At 37.9% G+C, this 21,793-nt stretch overlaps 1 protein-coding gene across 1 annotated transcript in view; it reads left to right on the top strand.

The window, feature by feature from the left end:
- Positions 1–967: 967 nt before the first annotated feature.
- Positions 968–21,793, top strand: part of SGCG (sarcoglycan gamma) — an 89,908-nt gene continuing 69,082 nt past the window's right edge. Inside the window, exons 1-2 of the mRNA XM_023190316.2 lie at positions 968–1,121; positions 8,587–8,781. Coding sequence (XP_023046084.2) covers positions 8,587–8,781 — 195 coding nt within the window. The 5' untranslated portion in view covers positions 968–1,121. The remainder of the gene's footprint in view (positions 1,122–8,586; positions 8,782–21,793) is intronic.

Raw genomic sequence — 21,793 nt, 5'->3', positions numbered from 1 at the left:
GGATTTGATGTACAAATAATTTCATCACCCAGGTAGTAAGTCTAGTACCCAACAGTTTTCCAACCCCCACCTTTCTCCCTCCCTCCTTCCTCAAGTAGGCCCCAGTATCTGTTGTTCCCAACTCTGTGTGCATGTATACCAAGGCACCGTTTCTTACATTCAAGGTTTAGTACTAAAATGCAAATATGAAGTATATAATTTAGTAAGTTTTAATTCATGCTGCAAACCAGGCCACATAAAAATAAGGCAAAATAAAATATTAAAATTATTCAGAAGTTGGATATTTTATTCTATTGTCTTTACACCTTATAAAACGGAATGACCTGATGACTCTTAAATGAAGATAAAGACAATTTAAGATCACGTTGTAACATTCACATCATTTGTTAAACATAATAGAAATGTGAGTTTCCTAGAAAAGAACGGTCATAATTTTAACATGCAGAGTTTGTTTACCTTCTATTATGGTGATCTTTGTGTAGGATTTTCTCCTCAGATATTAATGTTTTTCACTTAAAGAGGCTCAGGGAAAGCGATTTTTAAAGAGTCACTGTTTCATGGTAATATGCATTTGGATGAGACTAGTATATGTGTAATATATATAGTCACAAGTTCTAACTTGCGTATTAATTTGAAGAGATTTTTCTTAAAATTTTATCAACATTAGTTTCTAATGGAAATTAGTCTTAGAAGTTTTTTGCTCTTTGTTTGAGGTAAAGCTTTTTTTAGGAAGTTGTAATTATGTTAGACTCTCATGCTTTAGGGTTTAAATGTTGAAATGTTGGTTTTGTAACAAGAAGAGTTTGGTTTCTTGTTTGTGTGTTTTGGTTTGTTTTTGGCACGTAAAGAGCTGTGTCCTGGAATTGGTGCCCAAACAATTTTAAGTGTGGTATGAACTGTTTATGTCATTGAGTAAAATTAGACAGGCCTGTTGCTAATGTGAGAGGAGGAAACATGAGACAGGGCTAAAGTCGTGAGAGCCCTTTCTCCAGGGACAGTTGCTGAAGCTTCATCCTTTGCTCTCTTTCTGTAAGTCATGGAAAAGTTTGAAACATTCTGTCTTCGGTAGAGCTCAGGCTGGCCGTAGTTCATTCGCCAGTGTGCTTTTCTTAATATCTAAGGTAAGTGCTCAGTTTTAACTTGGATTTTATATCAATACAAAGTACAACCTAAAATCCAAACAATTATGAGGTTTCTTAATATTCTTTCTTCTTTGGTGGCATAATAGTTAATAAATTTAAAACAATGTTGAATAAATTTGTGTATCACAACATAATGATATATCAAATATCAATAACATTCTCATTTCGACTAAGTTATTCTGACTACTAATATGCTCTGTAGTTTTAGCATAATCCTGTAGTTCTAATATTTTTAATTTGTAGAATGCCAAAGGTAGCATTTCTATATTATTGGGTGTTGAATTGTATCCTGTAGTTAATCTAGACAAAGTATCATCTTTAAGATCACCTGCTTGTAATTTTGCTCTTAAACTTTAGTGGTAGAATTACATTTGCTCTAGATTTTCTTGATAGTTTTGTCGTAGACACTAAGAAATAAACTAAAATGAGTGACAACGAAAGTCCAGTGGTTTTAAAGTTGGAAATAAACAAAACAAGAACAAAATAGCAACCTGACTCCTTCACTATTTTTGGAATGAAAAAGGGAAGAATGTTTCTTTCCCCAAATCTGGAAAATATAAAATGTTGCTCAAAATATGTATGAAAAAATAAACATAAGTAAGGTAAAAGTACACATGTGCTAATGCTTCAGCTTACTGAAGTTATGAGTTCTTTCTCTGAGTTTTCTAAATTAATACATGACAACTAGCAAACACAACTTTTTTAAAGGAAGGCTTAGAAAAAAATAATAAGGGAAAATATAACTCAGCTGACTGAAAGATTTGCCAGCAGGATGGAGTAACTACCAGGACAAAACGAACCACAGAATACACTGTTTATTTTTGGCTTATTTTCTTGCAAACATTTTGTAGGTACAAAGAGGCACCTTTGCGGAATTTAAAAAGTAGTGCTACAAGTTGGGGTTCGCTTTATAGGTTCTAGGATTCATTTCAGATTGTCTTTCAAAGACAAATGAAAAGTAGCATTTCAATGTAATTAGATATAGCATTCCAAGGACTAACAAATTCAAGTGTCCAAAAGATATCAGCTAAGCTTGCAGTTAAAATGCTGAAAATGAAATTGTTCCATATTGTCCTTTAAGAAATGTACTTGCTAGTCACTAAACTAAGTCGTTATTAAATTGCATTAAAAATTAAATAATAATTATAAATTATAGTGGGTGCCCAGTGTGTTCAGTTTTGCATAATTTATAGAACCTGAGGCTCTACCTTCACTCCCTCATCACAGCCCTTGCATCTTCTCAGCTGAGGCACCAGGGCTGTGGTTTCCTAGTGGGAAGGGAGAAACTACAGCATCCTGAGGATGACTCTGCTACCGTCCTCTTCCTTCAGAACCCGCCTTGACCCTCATGATACCTTTCTTTCTCTCCCTCCCTCCTCTTCTCTCAGCCTCTGTAGCACTGTCTGGCTTTATTCTTCTCCAGACCTACTGCAGGGCCAGATAGCTCGACGACGTTCTCATGAGGATTGCGGGATCCATCACTTGCTACTTTGGCCATTTCGGATTCCAGCTTCATTTTTAATTGTTTATGTTATGCTGTAGATAGTTTTACGGGAACATTGATTGGTGCAGGAGTATTTAGTAATGTGCGGATTGGTAAAGGTCTCAAGACTTTTCTCAGAATCTGAAAATCTCAGTGCCTCCTCAACTTCAGTATGACTGGTGTGTAGGACCATTGAGGAGTGGGGACAAAGGAGGGCTCGCTGTGCCCAAAGGCGTTTGTGCTTCATCCTAAGCACTGGTGTGACCTTTGAACCTCTAGAAAAGGCGAGCAGCGCAGTCACGTGGGTGCTTTGATAGGATCACTGCAGTTGACATGGAGAACGGATTACGGACAGTGGCGGCGGCAGTGAAGGGCACCTTAAAACCCAGCTTCACCTTCGTGACTTGTTTAACTCCGTTTTTAAAATGCTCAATTAATTTCACTTGAGAAACATCTCTGGAAAGTCTAAAATCAGTGAAGAGGCTATGATGAAAAGTTTAGGCTATGGAGCCAGACTGCCATTTGACCTTGTATGAATTAGTTAATTTCTGTATGTCTCAGTTCCTTCATTTATAAGGTGAGAGGAGTTGCACTGTAGCAGCTACCATTTTAACAAGTATCAAATCTAGTTTATATAAGACAATTAGAAAGTTTCTGACTTCTTGGTAAATAGTAGCTCCCATCGTCATCAGGAGGTTTCTGACTTCGTAGCAGATAGTAGCTTCCATTGTCATCAGAAGGTTTCTGACTTCTTAGTAAATGTAGCTTCCATGGTCATCACCATTCAATGCACCCTTTTATCCTGACCCCACACAGCAGGGAAGTCAGGAAGACGGGAAATTGACGGTAACTGGTCAGGAGCTTGAACCTGCTTCTGACAGTCCCCTAAGAAGGCGCACCAGAAAGGAACCCTAAGCAGGCAGGAGACTCCAGGCTGAGGCTGTTTCTGCTGTTTCTGTGGAGAAAGTTCTCTACAAGCAGCCATGGCTGCTCAGAAGGGGCGTGTGCATTCAGGATGCAAATGGCCCTCCTGGCATTCCTGGTGGCTGCCTGCCCATCTCTAATGGTAAGGTCTGTGAAGGAAAGAAAGACAAGTGACTGTTTACCTTTCCCATGAAAATCTTCCTTTCGTTCAACAGTTTAGATCGTAATGAAAACTTTATATAAAATATTCTCTCTTTATTTTTATTTATTTATTTTTTGGGGAGACAGAGTCTGGCTCTTTCGCCCAGGCTGGATTGCAGTGGCATGATCTCGGCTCACTGCAACCTCACCTCCCGGGTTCAAGCGATTCTCCTGCCTCAGCCTCCTAAGTAGCTGGGATCACAGGCGCCTGTCACCACGCCCGGTTAATTTTTGTATTTTTAGTACAGACTAAAAATTTAGTACAGACTAAAAATTCACCGTGTTGGCCAGGATGGTCTCGAACTCCTGACCTCAAGTGATCCACCCACCTCGGCCTCCCAAAGTGCTGGGATTACAGGCATGAGCCACCGTGCCCAGCTGATACAAAATACTCTAAAATGTTAATCTTGGTGAAACAATACAAGTGTGTTGTCTCCATACTGGAATGCATTTGAATGTGTGTATTTTGGCAACATTTGAAAGTCACTTTAAATCCTCCCATTCATATCCCAAAGCAAAGGTGCTAATAAGGGTGGAAGTGAATAATGGCCCTGAGGCCATCTGAAACTTTTTAAATGAACTGTCAGGCCATAGGAAAAATACATATATACCACGTTTGATAAGAAACTTAATTAAATGTACCTCAAGATTTCTTTTTGCATTTAGTCTTGTAACTAAAAAGAAGCACAGCATAATTGATACATTGAAATAACTTTCTTTTCTTAAAATTTTCACTTAATATAGTGTGAATGTTTTTCAGTTAGAATTTAGTTATACGCAATTTTTAGGGACTAGGCAAATTGAAGGTTTTTTTTTTTTTCTTGAGGGGGGCGGTGATAGTTGATTTGCTTAAAAATGTTAGGCTTAGTATAAAAATCAAAATATTTATAAAATAGATTACAGGCTACTTCATTTGCTGTTTGGTTAAACACAGCCTTCGTATGTAATTTTAATTTAAGAATATTCTAAACTCCGTTCTCCTTTGTAAATAACATCAAATTTAAGAATCATGTCTACACAGGATAAATGGTACTGCAGTGTAGGCTGGTCCCCCTCACAGGGCTAGTACGTAATGAACTGGTTTCTGGATGACCAGTGACGGGGTCTTTTTAATTCTCTCTCTCTCTCTGTGTCTCTGACTTCTCTAAGAAGTGACCTTGGCCTCAGCCCACACCTTGCCCAGCTTCCTCTCCTAACCTAGCCGGCTTCCCTCATTGCCTGGTGCCTTCCTCTTGAGAGCATTCCCTTAATACAACACCTGAACAAGAATCCACATCTCAAGCTGCTTCCAGGGAACCTGATGTGAGATAGTGTCAACCTAAATAACAAGCAAAGCTCCCAAAGAAAAGATGTTCATTTGTGAATAGAGCATTGCAGTGGGAATATGAGGATTACACAGTTGTTCTGAAATTAATCTGTATGATTATGAAATCTGTATGAGATTGCAGGCAGATGTCCTCGCGGAAGTATTTAAGGTTGTGGTTTTTGCAATCTTTTGTAATAAGTTACGTTATCAGCATATAAGCAAAAAAAATTTCTCTTTATGATCTTCCCCAGTTCTATTTGTCAGAGTTTTCTTAACATTAGTGACACCATTTTGATCCTGACAACTTTCACATAGATAAAGTTGAATAGTGTTCTGAGAAATCTATCAGTGTACCTGATCACTGTTTTTTTGTTTTGTTTTGTTTTTTTGTTTTTTTCTGAAACGGAGTCTCAGTCTGTCACCCAGGCTAGAGTGCAATGGCGCGATCTTGGCTCACTACGCCCTCTGCCTTCTGTGTTCAAGCAGTTCTCCTGCCTCAGTCTCCAGAGTAGCTGGGACGACAGACACCTGCCACCACACCCCAGCTTTTTTTTGTATTTTTAGTAGAGACAGGGTTTCACCATGTTGGCCAGGCTGGTCTCGATCTCCTGACCTCGTGATCTGCTCGCCTTGGCCTCCTAAAGTGCTGGGATTACAGGCATGAGCCACTGCGCCCGGCCCCTGATTACTTTTAAATTCCAATTTTTCCAACAAAGGTTCCCTGGGAAAGAGACTCCAAGCTGGAAATATGCATGCCATGTATTGGAACCATCCTGAAAAAAAATCCCCGTAGGACAGCAAAGGTGGCAAGTGGGCAGCAGGAGATGTCGGATAGCACTGGAGCTGCCACAGAGCTGGAGGCCTGCAGGGCTGTTCCCTGCAGGGGAGGGGGCCGGGCTTTCATCCAGTGCACGGATAAAACGTTGGAGTGTGCCTCTCGTGGGGAAACACAGCCCTGGGCGAGGCAGCTTAGTGCCGTCTGAAGTCATTCTCGTCATCAGCCATCACTCCCACCACGGAAGGAAGGAGTGTCTTGGTTCTGAAGGGTGACAGGGGTGACACAGCACCAGAGTCCACCCTGGCATCACTCAGATCCTCTTGCTTTGTTTACCTAACTCGGGAACAGCTCCTCCGAGAGTTTGAGTGGTCTCTTTTCCTGGGGGAATGCTGAGGGAGTGTTAATGACACAGGAACTAGAGGCTCCCCTTATGCAGATGATCTCATGACTGCAGCTGATACTTATCCATCCTTTTCCCCTCCCACCGCCTTCACCTACCCATTCAGCATTCTCTTCATTCTCATCTAACACCCTGGCTGATCTGCGTAGCCTTGGGGTGACCCAGAGATTCAACTCCAAGGGGTCTTAGCCTTGGTCACCAACCCCTTGGTCCCAGTGCACTTGTGGTTCACACATGGCTGAGCATTTGCTCTCAAAATGGCCAGAGGAATACCAGCAAATGCCTTGCTGGTCCGCCTGGGTGACAAATGCATTCTTCCCCTCCACAACTATAAGATAAAATGGTGTTAAGCCACTAGGTTTCTGATAATTTGCTACAGCAATAATAGGAGACTATATATATAGGACTAGGAATATGTAGAAATAGAAAGATACTCACATGTGTTCTTGGAAAACTTTGCTAGTTGTTTTCATCTGTAGCAATATTGTAGGTACTGTGCTTGCTTTTCATTCAGACTCCCTGGCCACCCTTCCCCATCCAATTGCGCCCTCCTAGTCTGTCCTTTATAGAAATTCTGGAGCCGTTATTTCAGATGATAAGCACTTTGAAATAAATATAATAGAGGGAAGTGGTTGAGAGTGACTGCGTGTCCAGAGAAAGAGGCTTCTTTGAGGCAATGGCACGTGTGCTGCTACTGAAAGATGAGCAGGACCAGCAGGGGAAGACCGAGTCCAGGACAAAGGTCCTAGGGTGAGAATTAACCTGGTCTGTTGAAGAGTATTGACTCTTTGCTTCAGTCTTGTGAGCAAAGGACACAATGGTGGTAGATAAAGCCAAAGACATCAGCAAAGTCCGGCTTATATAGGGTCTTTTAGGTGATAGAGGCATTTGGACATTGTCACTGTGGTGAGAAGCCATCAGAAGGTTTGGAAAAATAGTGACTGGAGCTTACTTACATTTTACACATTGGCTGCTGGGTGGGGAATGGTTTTCAAGAAGGGAAAGAATGAAAGTGGATTTTTCAGTAGTGTAGTTGAGAGCATTCAGAGTAACCTGAACTAGTGCGGTAGCAATGGACATGTAGAGAGGTAGACAGATTTCGGATATATATGAAAGGTAGAATTGATAGGACTTGCTGATGTGGGGCTTGAGGGAAGAGAGAACCATCAGGGATACACCTGGTACTTTGGCTTGAGCCACTGCCTCTGATCTAAGGAAGACTGGAGGAGTTCAAAGAAATGAGTCAATGAATAATGCCCTTTTGAAATCATTAAACATTTAGGGGTTGAATAATGCTGGCTGTCAGTCCTGGATATTTGAAAATACTATGTGATGAATAGCCTAATTTTAGATAATCAGAGTATGTGAAAATGCCTGTCGTTAAATTGGAAGGAGATTTAAAGATTTGTTTTAGACCATAACTTATTTTTAACAAGGACAACTCCAAATCACCCCTAAAAATAAATGTGTGACTTTTGCACAAAAGAAATCCCAGAGAAGAGTATTCATATTCTGATTCATCTTTTTACTACATTTACAATCAGGAAAGTCTTCATAATCTCCAATTTTACCTTCATAGCTAAAAAGTACTTCTGTTCTTTGTATAAAGGGAAAAATGAATACTTTTTTAAATTTTCTTTTTTTTTTCTTTTTTTTTGAGATGGAGTCTCACTCTGTCATCTAGGCTGGAGTGCAATAGCATGATCTCAGCTCACTGCAACCTCCACCTCCTGGGTTCAAGCGATTCTCCTGCCTCAGCCTCCCGAGTAGCTGGGACTATAGGTGTCTGTCACCACGCCTGGCTAATTTTTTGTATTTTTAGTAGAGATGGGGTTTCACCGTGTTAGCCAGGATGGTCTCGATCTCCTGACCTCATGAGACACCTACCAAAGTGCTGGAATTACAGACGTGCGCCACCGCCCTGGCCACGGATTCCTTTTTAAAGATACCAGCTTGATTTTCCTCCCAATTAACCTTTGTAGAACTTGGTAACTTGATTATTTTTGGTTAATGCTTCAATTCCAAGTTTAACCCTGAAGAACTTTGATAGATACAGAGAATTTATTAATGTCTGAAGTTATTAACATCTGAAAATATGGTCACTAGATTTCAAATGTTTATCATACATAAAATATTCTAAATGACAGATTAAATATCTCCCTGTGATTGAAACACAGTGACATGTTTCAGAATAATATTTAATTATCTTTTTAAAAAATCATTAATTTTGGAAATTTATGACTGGGATGAAAAAGATGTTTTCAGGCTCATAGTAAATCAGTATTAACAAACAAGTTGCATCCCTCATGCCCTGTCTCTTTCTGTCTCCTCTCATGAACACACCCGTGGCAGATGGTGCGTGAGCAGTACACTACCGCCACAGAAGGCACCCACATAGAGAGGCCAGAGAATCCGTATGTCTACAAAATTGGCATTTATGGCTGGAGAAAGCGCTGCCTCTACTTGTTTGTTCTTCTTTTACTCATCATCCTCGTTGTGAATTTGGCTCTTACAATTTGGATTCTTAAAGTGATGTGGTTTTCTCCAGTAAGTATCATTGTTTTCTGGTAAGCATGTTCTTGTTTTGTTCACTGTATCACTTTGTCTATATTATATTGACAGGAGTTTCCTTTTATGTGATTAACATTCATTTCTTTACTATCTGCATCAGAATTTCAGGAGCAAAATATGTATGTAGCAATTACCTTTTTCCCTTTTCCTTAAACCTCATTGTGAACTATAGTGTATTGGTTTTGTGTATTTTTGCTGTAATTTTTTTCATTAGTCATGTCTATATAGTGGGAATATTGTAATAGTCTTTAGTTTGTGGTTGATTTTGAGTCAAGATTATTTACTGATTATTTAATTCATCTGTTTGTAAAACTGTATACATCATTTTCTTAATTTTCATTAATTCATAAATATTTAAATGGCACTCTGCTTTAAAATTTTTTTTATTTACAGGTAATCAAGTTATACTTTCATTTTTTGAAAACCCTTTACTAATAGACAGTAAATTCATGTACACACTTCTTCAGCATTCAGCAACAGATTTAGTAACTAAAACGTCAATCCTAAGGAATTCATATCCTATTTTAAACATTCTTATGTTTTAAAGATAGCTACATAATTTGGTATTCCTTGATAATATTTTGTGTACTTTTGAAAAAATGTTTAATGTAGAATGTCTTAATTTTACAAGATAACCACAGTGAGACAAAAATATTGCAGAGAACATCGCAGGCAGGTCAGTCTGTTGCTTACATGCATCTGAAGGTGTGATATATGCACAGGCCCCTCCCTCCCTCCCTCCCTTCCTTCCTTCCTTCCTTCCTTCCTTTTTGATGGAGTCTTGCTCTGTTGCCCAGGCTGGAGTGCAGTGGTGCAATCTTGTCTCACTGAAACCTTCACCTCTGCACAGGCTCTCTCTGAGAACAATGCTTGAAGTCATTCATTCTGAAACACCTTCTATTATTATTCTTCTTCACTTTCTATGCAAGTATTTCTATCCCACTATAGTTGTAGCCTGTAGATACGTTATTTATTTTATTGAAATAATAAATATTTATGTTTTTGTATATGCAGAGGTAAAACACCAATCAAATCAAAATATAGTTTGAAACTTAGTATATTTGATGTATTAATATGAATGCAATCAATATAAATATATAATATAAGCTGTTATAAGTTATAAATATTATAAATATATATGAACAATTATGTAAATCTATTCAAATTAATCCAATTTAAGTTGTGATTTCTTGGTTAAAATTTATAAAATCACTATTTCTACAGCATCACAATAGTACTTAGTCCCATTGGACAATGTTACTTCATGAAAGTGGCACAACTAACAGGATGCATATTTTTGCACATCATATCAATTTTAATATCTAAATGTAAAATAGTTTAACATTTTCTGGAGACTGAAGCAGTGTTAAAGTCCTCAAATTATCAACTATGGGATTTGCCAGAGACAACTCTGCATAGAGAGCCCTGCATCAGCCTGCTGTAGGACTGCCAGTTATGCAGAAGGTTAAGAGAGGCAGTGTCCTGGGTAGGAGGCCCATGGAAGGGCCCAGGAGTGAGGAGAAGCCACCCACAGCCCAGCACGTGCTGAGCAAGGACAGACTTTATCTGGAATGAATGATGTGCATTATTTATGAAATATGGGTGAATTAATTTTGTAAACTATTTGACTGTAAAGTGACAATATGTCTACTTTATAATCTTGTCATGTGGCATCTAAAACAACTTTGAGGTATGATAAATGTGGATTAAATTAAGTTGTGCCAGCAGCTGAGTCCATTTCACTGATGGAGAAGGGCTCCCCACAGACATCAGCACAGACGTTCCTGCCGTCACCGCAGCTGCCCATCCCCTGCCCTTTCTAGTGAGATATGGTCGAGTGTGGTATTTTCTTCAGTTAGGAATCTGTTGCTAATTGGTAGTGAGTATTCAGGATTCTTTAGTGCTGTCTTTAACAAAATAAGAAAAACTACTACTAACATTTATGGAATCAAAAGGCAAGATACCCAAAGGCACTAACCTACAGAAAATGCCAGGCCTTAATTGGAAGATGCTGGTTAGACTTTGCGTCATTATTCTCAAAGCGGAATGACATAAATGATGTAATTCTCATAGGGGCATGAGTTTGATTTCTAACTTTTGTAATTATCCCATATGTTTTGAAACAGTAAATTGTAAATTAACATACGCTTTAATTCTTACTGATTTGAAAGATTTTAAAATACGAGATTTCATGTTCTATTTATTTTAAATTTTATTTCAAGAACAAAATTAACACAAGATCTACCCTCTTAACAGATTTTAATTGTACAATATGATATCATTAACAATAGGTACAATGTTGTACAGCAGATGTCTAGAACTTACTCATCCTGCTTGATTGAAATGTGAAGTCTATTGATTAATAGACCCATTCTCACTTCCTCAGCCCCTGGTAACCACCATTCCACTCTTTGTTCAATGAGTTTGCCTACCTTAGATATGCAGTATTTGTCCTTTTGTGCTTATTTCACTTTGCATAATGTCCTCAAGGTTTATCTGTGTTGTCTCACATTGCAGAACTTTTTTCTTTTTTAAGATGAATAATATTCTACTGTATGGATATACATTTTCTTTATTCATTTGTTGTCTGTAGACTTTTAGGTTTTTTCCACATCTTGATTGACTACTATAAATAATGCCACAATGAACATGAAAGACCAGATACCTCTTCCAGTTCCTGATTTCCATTCTTTTGGATAAACAACAAACTATTGGAAAAGGAAATTAGAAAAACAATCCCATTTTCAATAACATCAAAAAGAATGCAATATCTAGAAATAAACTTAATTAAGAAGATGAAAGACTTACATAATGACAACTATAAAATACTGATGAAAAAATGAAAGACACAAATGAGAAGACGCCCCATGTTCATTGATTGGAAGACTTGGTATTAATAAAATGTACATTCTACCACAAGGGATCTATAGATTCAGTGCAATTCCCATCAAAATCCTAATGTTATGTTTTTTACAGAAATAGAAACACAATCCAAAAATTCATGTGGAATTACAAAAGACCTGAAACAGCCAAATCAGTTTTGAGAAAGAAGAACAAAGCTAGAGGCATTATGCTTCCTGATTTTGAAATACAAAGCTATTATAATTTAAACAGTATGGTACTGGCATAAAGAAAGGCATATAGACCACTGGAATAGATATTCTAGAAAAAAATCCATGCATGTGTGATCAACTGGTCTTTGACAAGGGTGCCAAGAGTATCAAATGAGGAAAAGATAGTCTGTTCAACAGTGCTGGGAAAACTGGATTTTCACATGCAAAAGAAGAATGTGGACCCTTATCTGAAACCATACATAAAAATTAATGCAAAATGGATTAAAGATTTAAATATAAGGCCTAAAAGTGTAAAACTTCTAGAAGTAAATATTTGGAGAAAAGCTTCGTGACATTGATCTTGGAAATGATTTCTTGAATATCAAAAGTACAGGCAACCAAAGCAAAAATAGACAAGTGGGACTACACTATACTAAAAAGCCTCTGTGCAGCAAAGAAAATAATCAGCAGAGTGAAAAGGCAACTCATGAAATGGGAGAAGATATTTGCAAGCTATATATCTGATAAAGGGTTAATTTCCAAAATATATAAGGAACTCCTATAACTCAAGAGCAAAAAGACAAATAACCCGATTAAAAATGGACAAAACATCTGAATAGACATTTCTCCAAAGAAGACATAGAATGGCCTAAGTGTTCAGCATCACTAATCATCAGGGACATGCAAATCAAAACCATTATAAGCCACTATGTCACACCTGTCAGGATGGCTATTATCAAAAAACAATAGACAGCAAATATTGGCAAGGATGTGGAGAAATTGGAATCCTCGTGCACTGTCGGTGAGAATGCAAAATGGTGCAGCCACTACGGAAAACAGTATGGAAATTCCTTTAAAAATTAAAAATCAAACTTCCTTATGATCCAACAATTCCACTTTCAGATATTTATCCAAAAGAATGGAAACCAATTTCTTTTTTATTTTCGTATATAAACCAATGTATTTTCTTGAACATTAACATCCCAAAGAAGTATGTCTATAAGAGGACTTTTGTCTATAAAAGAACTCTCTTGAGCACTTTGACACTGAAATGGTAAAGTTAAATAGGGCTTTGAGCATTTGCAGAGATCTGCATAGTTTTGAGCTTGTAACAACTACCGTATAATTATTTACCCAAACTCAGTGTAATTGCTTATGTATCACCCATCCAGTTGTTAGAATATAGGGAAACCTGTAATTTTTCAAATTAACAAAGTTTAGCGTGGCTTTCTCTGCTCAGATCCTCAACAGTGTAACAATGGCACCTTTATTAGTTTACATGTACTGTCATTTCAACACCTCATCATGTTTTAATGTTTCACTGTAGAAAACGGTAAAACTAACTACAAATGATGTATTCAACAATGCCAAGTTAACATTAGGGGAGAAAACCAGTAAAACATCACAAAATGAATGCATGACACCAAAGAATATTAAAAGTTTAAAAAAAAGAGAGAGAGAAGACAAGAGCAAAATGTTGACAGGAGTATTAATCTGAATTCAAATAAGGCTGAGCCTGGTTTTATCTGCCCAGCTAGGGTTAGAAAGAACCCAAATTACCAGTATCTCACAAATCCAATTCTACTCTTAGAATTAAAACTTGATGTAAGAGAAATTTTCACAATTTCCAGAAAAGACATCTGTTGAATATACAGTGATATTTAGGACATTGTAACAACTCATGCTGAGCATAAAGATTCTAAAATATTCCCTGTTAGCCATTATAATAGTTAAATCAGTTAGTCAGGAAAGCAGTTATTAAATCAGTATAGTAGAATATCTTATTATGCTTTGTCCTTATTATATTTTCATTCTATAAAAATAATATGCAATATTTGTTACAGTGTTCACGAGTATAGAATAATATACATGGGTCATATCTGCATGTTAAAATAAGACATCTTTAATTTTGAATGATACTGATTTTTTAGAAGACCATTAGAGTTATCAACCTTTGTTTGCATATAAAATATTTTAGTGCATTTTAGTGAATGTAACCTTAGGTTATCATCAAGGTAAGATGAATGATTCTAAGCTAATTATATTAACTCTGGTAATTAAATCTTGGGGGCACTTTTATTTGGGAAAAAAAGATATAAGTGATCAAGGAAGAATAATAATACTAAATGTTGTCATTAAGCTTATAATTCTATAAAATACTCTGTTGATAAGTTTTGTTTGTTTTCATTTATTATGGTAATAAGTAACATTGTCCTTTTTAGGAGGTCAGGAAACCCTGGTAGATTTCTCCTTAACAAGGATTTAAAATTAATTCATTTTGGAAACTAGCAATTAGGAATTCCCCATTAAGGACTTTCCCATTAAGAACCTCTCATTTAGCAAGAAAGTAAACCCTTGCTACACAGCCTTTGTGGATATTTCCTTAGATAAATGTTTTGTCATTAAGCAATTAGTGATCATTCATAGGAAGCTGGGAAAATGTTATTAGATGGCATCTTAATGACATTTATTTCATCCTTATGATTATATTAATATAATCATTTCAAAAGGATTTTTAAAACTTAGAAAAGAATGCAGATATGCAAGTGACCAGAGGCGGTCTGCGAATGCACAATGGTCATGGAAGGTTGTTAAAATATCACCCTTGTAGTGGTATTTTCTGAAATCCCATTTGCATTTTGTAGACTCTCAACACTATAAAATAGGCTTTGTGTTAGATGATCTTGCCCAACTGTATGTTGATGTAAGGATTCTGAGCATATTTAAGGTGGGCTAAACCAAGCTATGCTGTTAGGTGGGTGAGGTGTATTAAATGCATTTTCAACTCTCTTCGTAAATCAAACAGCATCTATATTGTTTAAACGATTAACTTTGTGTTTGTCATTAAGCAGTTAGTGATGATTCATGGGAAATTTGTTACACAGCGATAGAAAACTAGTACAGTGTTACTACACCATGTGAAGTGTTCCATTTCTCTTTTGCTGGATATTGACAAAAAACAAAACAAAGAGAAAAACTCTAAAATTACCTAAATAAACTTACCTGATGACCCTTACTCTTGACCATTTATTAACAGAGAAATGGTTAGCTTTTAATCTTTTATTACTGGATATTGATATATATTTTAAATAACTATTTAGCAGTAAGATAACATTTAGCCTAATCTAATCATTTTAAATAACTATTTAGCAATAAGATAACGTTTAGCCTAATCTAATCATGTATGTTTTAACCACTTCTTACTGGAAAATTATTTGTTTATGAATTATATTATTTTAAAAACTATTTTGAAATGAAAAATATTTCATTTTAATAACAAAAATGTTCTTTGATGCATTAATATGAGTGATCATTTTAGCTCATCATAATTGAGGAAATCAGTGTATATATTGATGTAGTATTTATTATGAAAAAAGTTTATTTTTAAAAGACTCTTGTCTTTTTTATTTTCATGACTCATCATTTAGCATATAATAGATTTCACAATCCATTCATGCCTACTAACTCAATTTATCCTCATAATCGTCCCATGAGTTTGAGATTGACAGACTTCAACTTTACGTATTGTTATTTCAGTGATTTCAAAGCTAAGTGTATCTTAGCAGATAACAGGATCCATGAAGATCAGGAGAACCAACTCGGAAGGTGGTACCATGAAGGCAGTACACAGACTTGTTGTCCTTGAACCATGTCCTAAAAAAGCCCTTTAGGGGTTTTATGGGACCCAATAAATAAAAATTTTTCCCTATCCAAATTCAAACCCAGTTGAAAGGAACAAAAAAAAATCTGGTAGAGATAGCTTAAAATATCATCTGTGTTACTGATAAAAAGCTGATTGGAGGGTGCTGGCTTGGATTTGGCCAAATGTCTTGCACCCCAGAATTAGAAAGATGACCCATCAAGTCACAGGCAGCCTGGAGAATTCCTGATGCCTGCTGCGAGGCAAGGACTTGATACTGAGACATTCTTCCTGGTGGGATTTCCTGTACCCCCATCAGACCCGAAATCCGTGGGCAAGGAGATCCCTGGGGAAGGAGAGGAGCCAGAAGCCTGCACTTCTCCTAACTCTCCAGCCACGCACATCACTCCTGCCCTGGGCTGCAGAGAAGGGCAGAGTGTTTCTCTCAGGAAAGATCCCTTCTACATCTCCCACTTAAGTGATCTCATGTTGGTTTTTCAGGCTGCCAGAGTGAGGATCTAAGTCAGAAACTGGGGAGGGGGGCAGAAAAGTGGAGAGGAAAGCTTGACCCCCCCTTCACCATAGAGACCAAGTGACTAATCATTATTCCCACTTACCTGCGCATCACCTCTGGCTATTTCAAAGTTCTGCCTGTGAGAATCAGGGACAGGAAATGCCTTCACTGTATTTATCTGATTTTACCTTATTATTGAAAATCCATGAGTGGATCCATTCCTGTTGCACTGAAAAACAAACACACCAGCCTCTGACCGCAGGCTGGGCACAGTTACCTCTGCTGTCTCGCTCTAAACTGCTCTCCTGTTGCTCATTGGCTTCCAATTCTGCAGACAGTTCTCTCTTGCTTAGTGTTTTAGTATGTGCTCTTCTCTCTATCTAGAGCATCCGCTCCAACCCAGACACCCACACACAGTCACATCATTATGGTTTGGATCTGTGTCCCCACCCAGTCTCATGTTGAACTGTAATCCCCAGTGTTGAGGTGCAGCCTGGTGGGAGGTGATTGGATCATGGGGGCGGGTCCTTCACGAATGGTTTAGCACCACCCCCTTGGTGCATTGTCCTGACGGTTATCATGAGATCTGGTTGTTGAAGACTGTGTAGCATCTCCCCTCTCTCTCTTGCTGCTGCTCCTGCCCCTGCCATGTAAGACGTGATTGCTAGGGCTTTGCCTTCCACCATAATTATAAGTTTCCTGAGGCCTCCCCAGAAGCCAAGCAGAAACCACTATGCTTTCTGTACAGCTTGTAAAACCATGAGCCAGTTAAACCTCTTTTCTTTATAATTTACCCAGTCTTTGGTATTTCAATGTAGCAATGCGAGAATGGACTAATGCAGGGTCTCAGCTCAAAATGATAACTTTCTTGATGAGGTTATCTTGATCACCTCCGGTCAAAGACAGGATCCTCCTATTATTCTCTTCTGTAGGACTCGGACTTATTTTTCCATAGCATAGCACACCACAACTTTTGTTCACATAAAAAAAAAAAAAAAACTTTTTGTGGTTGTTAAATGTCTGCTAACCCTGTAGGATCATGTCAGTTGAGCCTGGTAGACTCAGGATCTAGCAGAAAACTGATGCTCTGTAAGTATTTCTTGAGTTGATAAATAAGAGATTGAATGACCAAGGGATATATTCTTTTTGTTTACTTTAATATAGTTGTTGTTTTATGATTTTAGCAAATGAGTATAGAAAGAGGCAAAGTAACCAAGAAAAAAGCACAGATGCTTAAAAATTAGTAGAAGAATAACTGAATCTCTCAAAGGCAAATTAGAGAGGATGTGAAAGCATGGGCATGATATGAGGGAGTGAGAAGAGAGGCTCCAGTTACTTGGGAAGGCTCTTAGAAATGGATACTGCTAAGCTGCTTCCCAAGAGAGGCTGGTGGATTGGGTCTGAGGAGGGGCCCCAGCTAAGTCCCGTCTTGCAGAACAAGTTTGGTTTGCAGACACTGCAAACTTTAGGGTCATCTAAAGTTTAAATTACACTCAGGGAATACAGCCTCAGTAGCGGGAGTCCTTGACTCAGATATCACATTCTTTCCCATATTATCTCCTTCGTAATGTTTTATGTTTTATGCTGACAGTGCTGATGTGATATAGACAGAGGCATTCCATTTCTTAACTGGTGAAAGGGAAGTAAAAGAAGGAGTATGCCTGAATGAAATCATGCAAACAACACAAGGAAACTTTCTATAAGGAGCTGTCAGTTTTATTACCCATATCTCTGCAATGGTCTCACTGGCAAAGTACCCATATCTCTGCAGTGGTTTCATTGGCAAATAATTAGGGTTGTAATTTATAGGATTAATTAATTTAAGAAAAGACAACTGGTGGGGCGTGGTGACTCATGCCTGTAATACCAGCTCTTTGGGAGGACAAGGCAGGCAGATCACTTGAGGCCAGGAATTCAGACCAACCTGGCCTACATGGTGAAACCCCATCTCTACTAAAAATAAAAAAATTAGCTGGGCGTGGTGGCACGTGCCTGTAATCTCAGCTACTTGGGTGGCTGAGGCAGGAGAATCACTTGAACCCAGGAAGTGGGGGTTGCAGTGAGCCCAGATGGCGCCACAGCACTCCAGCCTGGGTGACAGAGTGAGACTCCGTTTCAAAACTAAGTAAGAAATGATGACAATGCAAACTACTAAAATTATATTGTATCTGTCCTTGATCATTTACTGAACTTAAAGAGATCAAATTTATCCAAAACTAAAATGACTTATACTAAAATGCTTTCTGGGAGCATGTTCAGTATTTTACAAATATGAACACACTTTGCAAATATATTTTATAAATAAAATTTTATCAGATTGGACAGAGATTTTATTTTTTAAAAAGAGTTACTGTGATAGTTATATGAACAAACAGAATGTCTACCATATTTTTAGTGGTTAGTGCTATAGTGTATCTTAAGATATATTTGTTCATCATCACACTTTGCTTGCCTTCATCATTGAGAGGCTGGCAGGTGCCCCTAAGGCAGCTGCATGCAGTCACCTGCAGTTGACCATGGCTTAGCCTGGGAGTGGTTTTGTTCTGCTCCCTGGGGCTGGCTCCTGTGTGCTGCCTAAGGAAGGGCAGTGTGGCCTCAGCTGCAGGGAGGCCTCTAACAAACTTGGCCATGAAAGGAACTCTCTGAAACCCAGTTGTCCATAGGCAGTTTTTTGGATAAACAGAAATTGACCCTTCTGGTCTTAAAGCTTGAAACTTGCATTTGTTTTATCTGAGTTCCTTTCTCAGGAAAGGGCCTTCAGACCTCTCAAAAAAAGCATCAAAGAACTGAAATTTACCAGGTCACCACATCCAGACAATAAAATGCCTGACCCCACATTCATCATGGTTTCTTCCTTGTCCTACCCTAGTTCCTGTTTTCCTACACATTGTTAAATTTCTTCCCTGCTGTAAAAACCCCTGGTTTTAGTTGATCAGAGATTAATTTGAGACTGAGCTCCCATCTCCTGGGCTGCAGCACCCAATTAAAGCCTTCTTCCTTGTCACTTCAGTCATTGGCTTTCTGTGCAGCAAACAGGAGGACCTAGACCAAACCCCTGCTGTTTCAGTTATAGCAGGATGAGCCGCAGACAAAACTCAGACACCAGATGAAAGAAGGAAGAGGTTTTTTATTCGGCCAGGAGCGTCGGCAGACTGGCGTCGTAAGAGTCGAGCTCCCCAAAAAAGAAATTCTTGGCCTTTTTAAAGGCTTACAACTTTAAGGGGTCCATGTGAAAAGGTCGTGATAAATTGAGCAAGCGTGGGAAACGTGACTGGAGGCTACATGCATTAGCTAACAGAACAAAAAGCCTTACAATGCTTTTTTCATACAGTGTCTGGAATTTACAGATAACACAAGTAGTTTAGGTCAGGGGTTGATGTTATTATTATTGCTTTTTTTAACTCCTAGGGCCGAGTGGTGGTGCCAAGGTTGTCTGGCTATTTATCTTACTTTTGTTTTTTCCAACTTTTTGCTTTCTCTCTCTCTCCTTGTCTTGTGAACTAGGCAGGGTTGGGGGAGGAGGGCAGCAGGAGTAGTAGTGGTCTCCCTTAGAGTAACATCTCCCCAGGGAAAGCAACGTGTATGAAGGAAGAGCAGTGGAGTATTATCTGGCACACAAACCAAGGAAGAGACGTCAACTTCTTTGCTGTGCCTACCTGACATTCTTGGTGGCTCCATTTAGAAACATTTTACCACTGGTCTTCCAACTGCCTTTCTCTACACTGTGCTGGTGGCAGAGAGGTATCTGGTGCCCTGACCAACCCTATCCCCTGCTGTTCTCCTCCATCCCTGCCTTAATGATGCACAGCTCACACTGTCATTTGATTTTCAGCAGTGTGATATTGATGCCTTAAACCACCTGCATCTCCATCCCATTTGTTTTTCAAATGAATGGAACTGTGATTAAAAGAAAAATATGACACTGTAGCATTTTTAACCAGTACCTGGCATTTTCTCAAATTATTTATGTCTTTCTAAAAGATATTATATCAGTGCTTTCCAGTCCAAAAACCAAATTGAAATGTTTGATTTATATGCTACTTGTAATAGAGTAGAGTTGAAGCAGAGGTCACAGACAGTAGGAACATGTACTAACTTAATGGCATTTTCTTTCTTAGAAGACAAGATATTATCAAGACTGAGTTTGGAGGAGGAAGATAAACCTAGAGCTATTCCAAGTACAGAGGAATTTCATTATCATGGATATCAGTGATACAAATCCCATTATTACCAGTGTCTAAAGATACAAATACCACTATAGTTTTAATTTTTACCACAGGGATATGCCTTCCATTTTCTCTTTCATTATAATTTTTATGAGTGATTTAACCATATTACAGCAATTGGGAAATAAAGAAGGCAACAGCACACCTGGTCTCCTAAGCTATAGGCTCTTGCTGCAAGGAGGGACGTTCATCAGCCCCAACTGGAACTAGGGCTCACTTTCCTGTCGCAGGGAATATTATTATAGCGAAACTAATGGGCTCCAGATGCAGATCTATTCACTTTCTTCCCATTTCTACCAATAATAGGAAACTGTTAATGTCTTCTGGTAACATAGTTTTTTCTCACAAATGCTAACAAAGATAATATCTTGAAATTATAAACCAACTAATCTTATGTACTTGATTAGGTTTTATTTAGAAAAGCCTACTTTGAGACACTGTAAAAACAGTGAAAAGAATATTAGCTTAGGATTCAGACTGGGTAAGAGTCTTGGTTTTAATTAGGATTATGTTCAATCTGTGATTCTTCGATAGCACACACACACTGATAGAACAAGGACCATTAGTGATTACTTATGTTAATTAAATGCTCAGTTTAAGTCTGGCACAAAATTATGAAATCCTTTGATGAAAGTTATTCTTTATTTTATTCTATTTTTAGTATAACATGAAAAAGTACCTGCTATCCTGTTAAACTTCTCATTATAAAAATAATGTGAAAAGGTACACTCAGACAAAAACCACCACCCCACTGGTACAATATGGAAATATGGATCCCAGCGTGGATGATTTAGTAGGTGTTAATAGAGTAAGCTGAGAGTTAAAAAAAAAAAAACCTAAACAAAGACATATTTTGTGGATAGTCACCATCATCTTATAGCAGTAAGATGTAGGCTATACATAACGGCCAAATGTGGAAGTCAGATCAATTTCCGATGTTCAGCTTACAAGACTGTGTGCACAAAACGTGAAATAACAATTTCAAAGAAGACCGTACTCAAAAAATGAGATATGTAAAAGAGGATAATTGTCTACCTTTTCTTAGCAATGAAGTATATTAGAATCTTGAACATGTTACTCCAGGGTAATCTCTCCATGACAGAATTATCATGGACATTCTACTAAATATCTAAAACTCTTTCAAGATACACCCTTCCAGCTTGACCCAGTGCAAATCTCACGTCTTCTGAGAGGCATTCCCCAAATTCTCCTGTACTCTTTGTTCAAGTCCCATTCAGAACCCCTGAATTTGTCTACAGTAGGGGTGTATCTATTTGTGTCAGAGAAATTCAGGGGCCAGTAGAACACTATACTTTTTTGAATCCTCAGCCACATCGCAGTGCCATACATATAATTTGGTACCCAAGAAATATTTTATGGTTCAAAAAATGTGTAAAATATGAAAGATAACTTTCACAGGTATTTGTGTATATGAAGTTAGCGATGACCAAGAAAGAATGACGCAAATTTATTGCTAGATTTATAACAAAAAATTACTGAAGGGTTTGCAGACAGGTTGATGGATCCAACATTACTATAAAAATTTACTAGTCTA

The sequence above is a fragment of the Piliocolobus tephrosceles genome, chromosome X, assembly GCF_002776525.5.
Source record: "Piliocolobus tephrosceles isolate RC106 chromosome X, ASM277652v3, whole genome shotgun sequence".
NCBI lineage: Eukaryota > Metazoa > Chordata > Mammalia > Primates > Cercopithecidae > Piliocolobus > Piliocolobus tephrosceles.
This window is presented reverse-complemented; position numbering and strand designations above follow the sequence as displayed.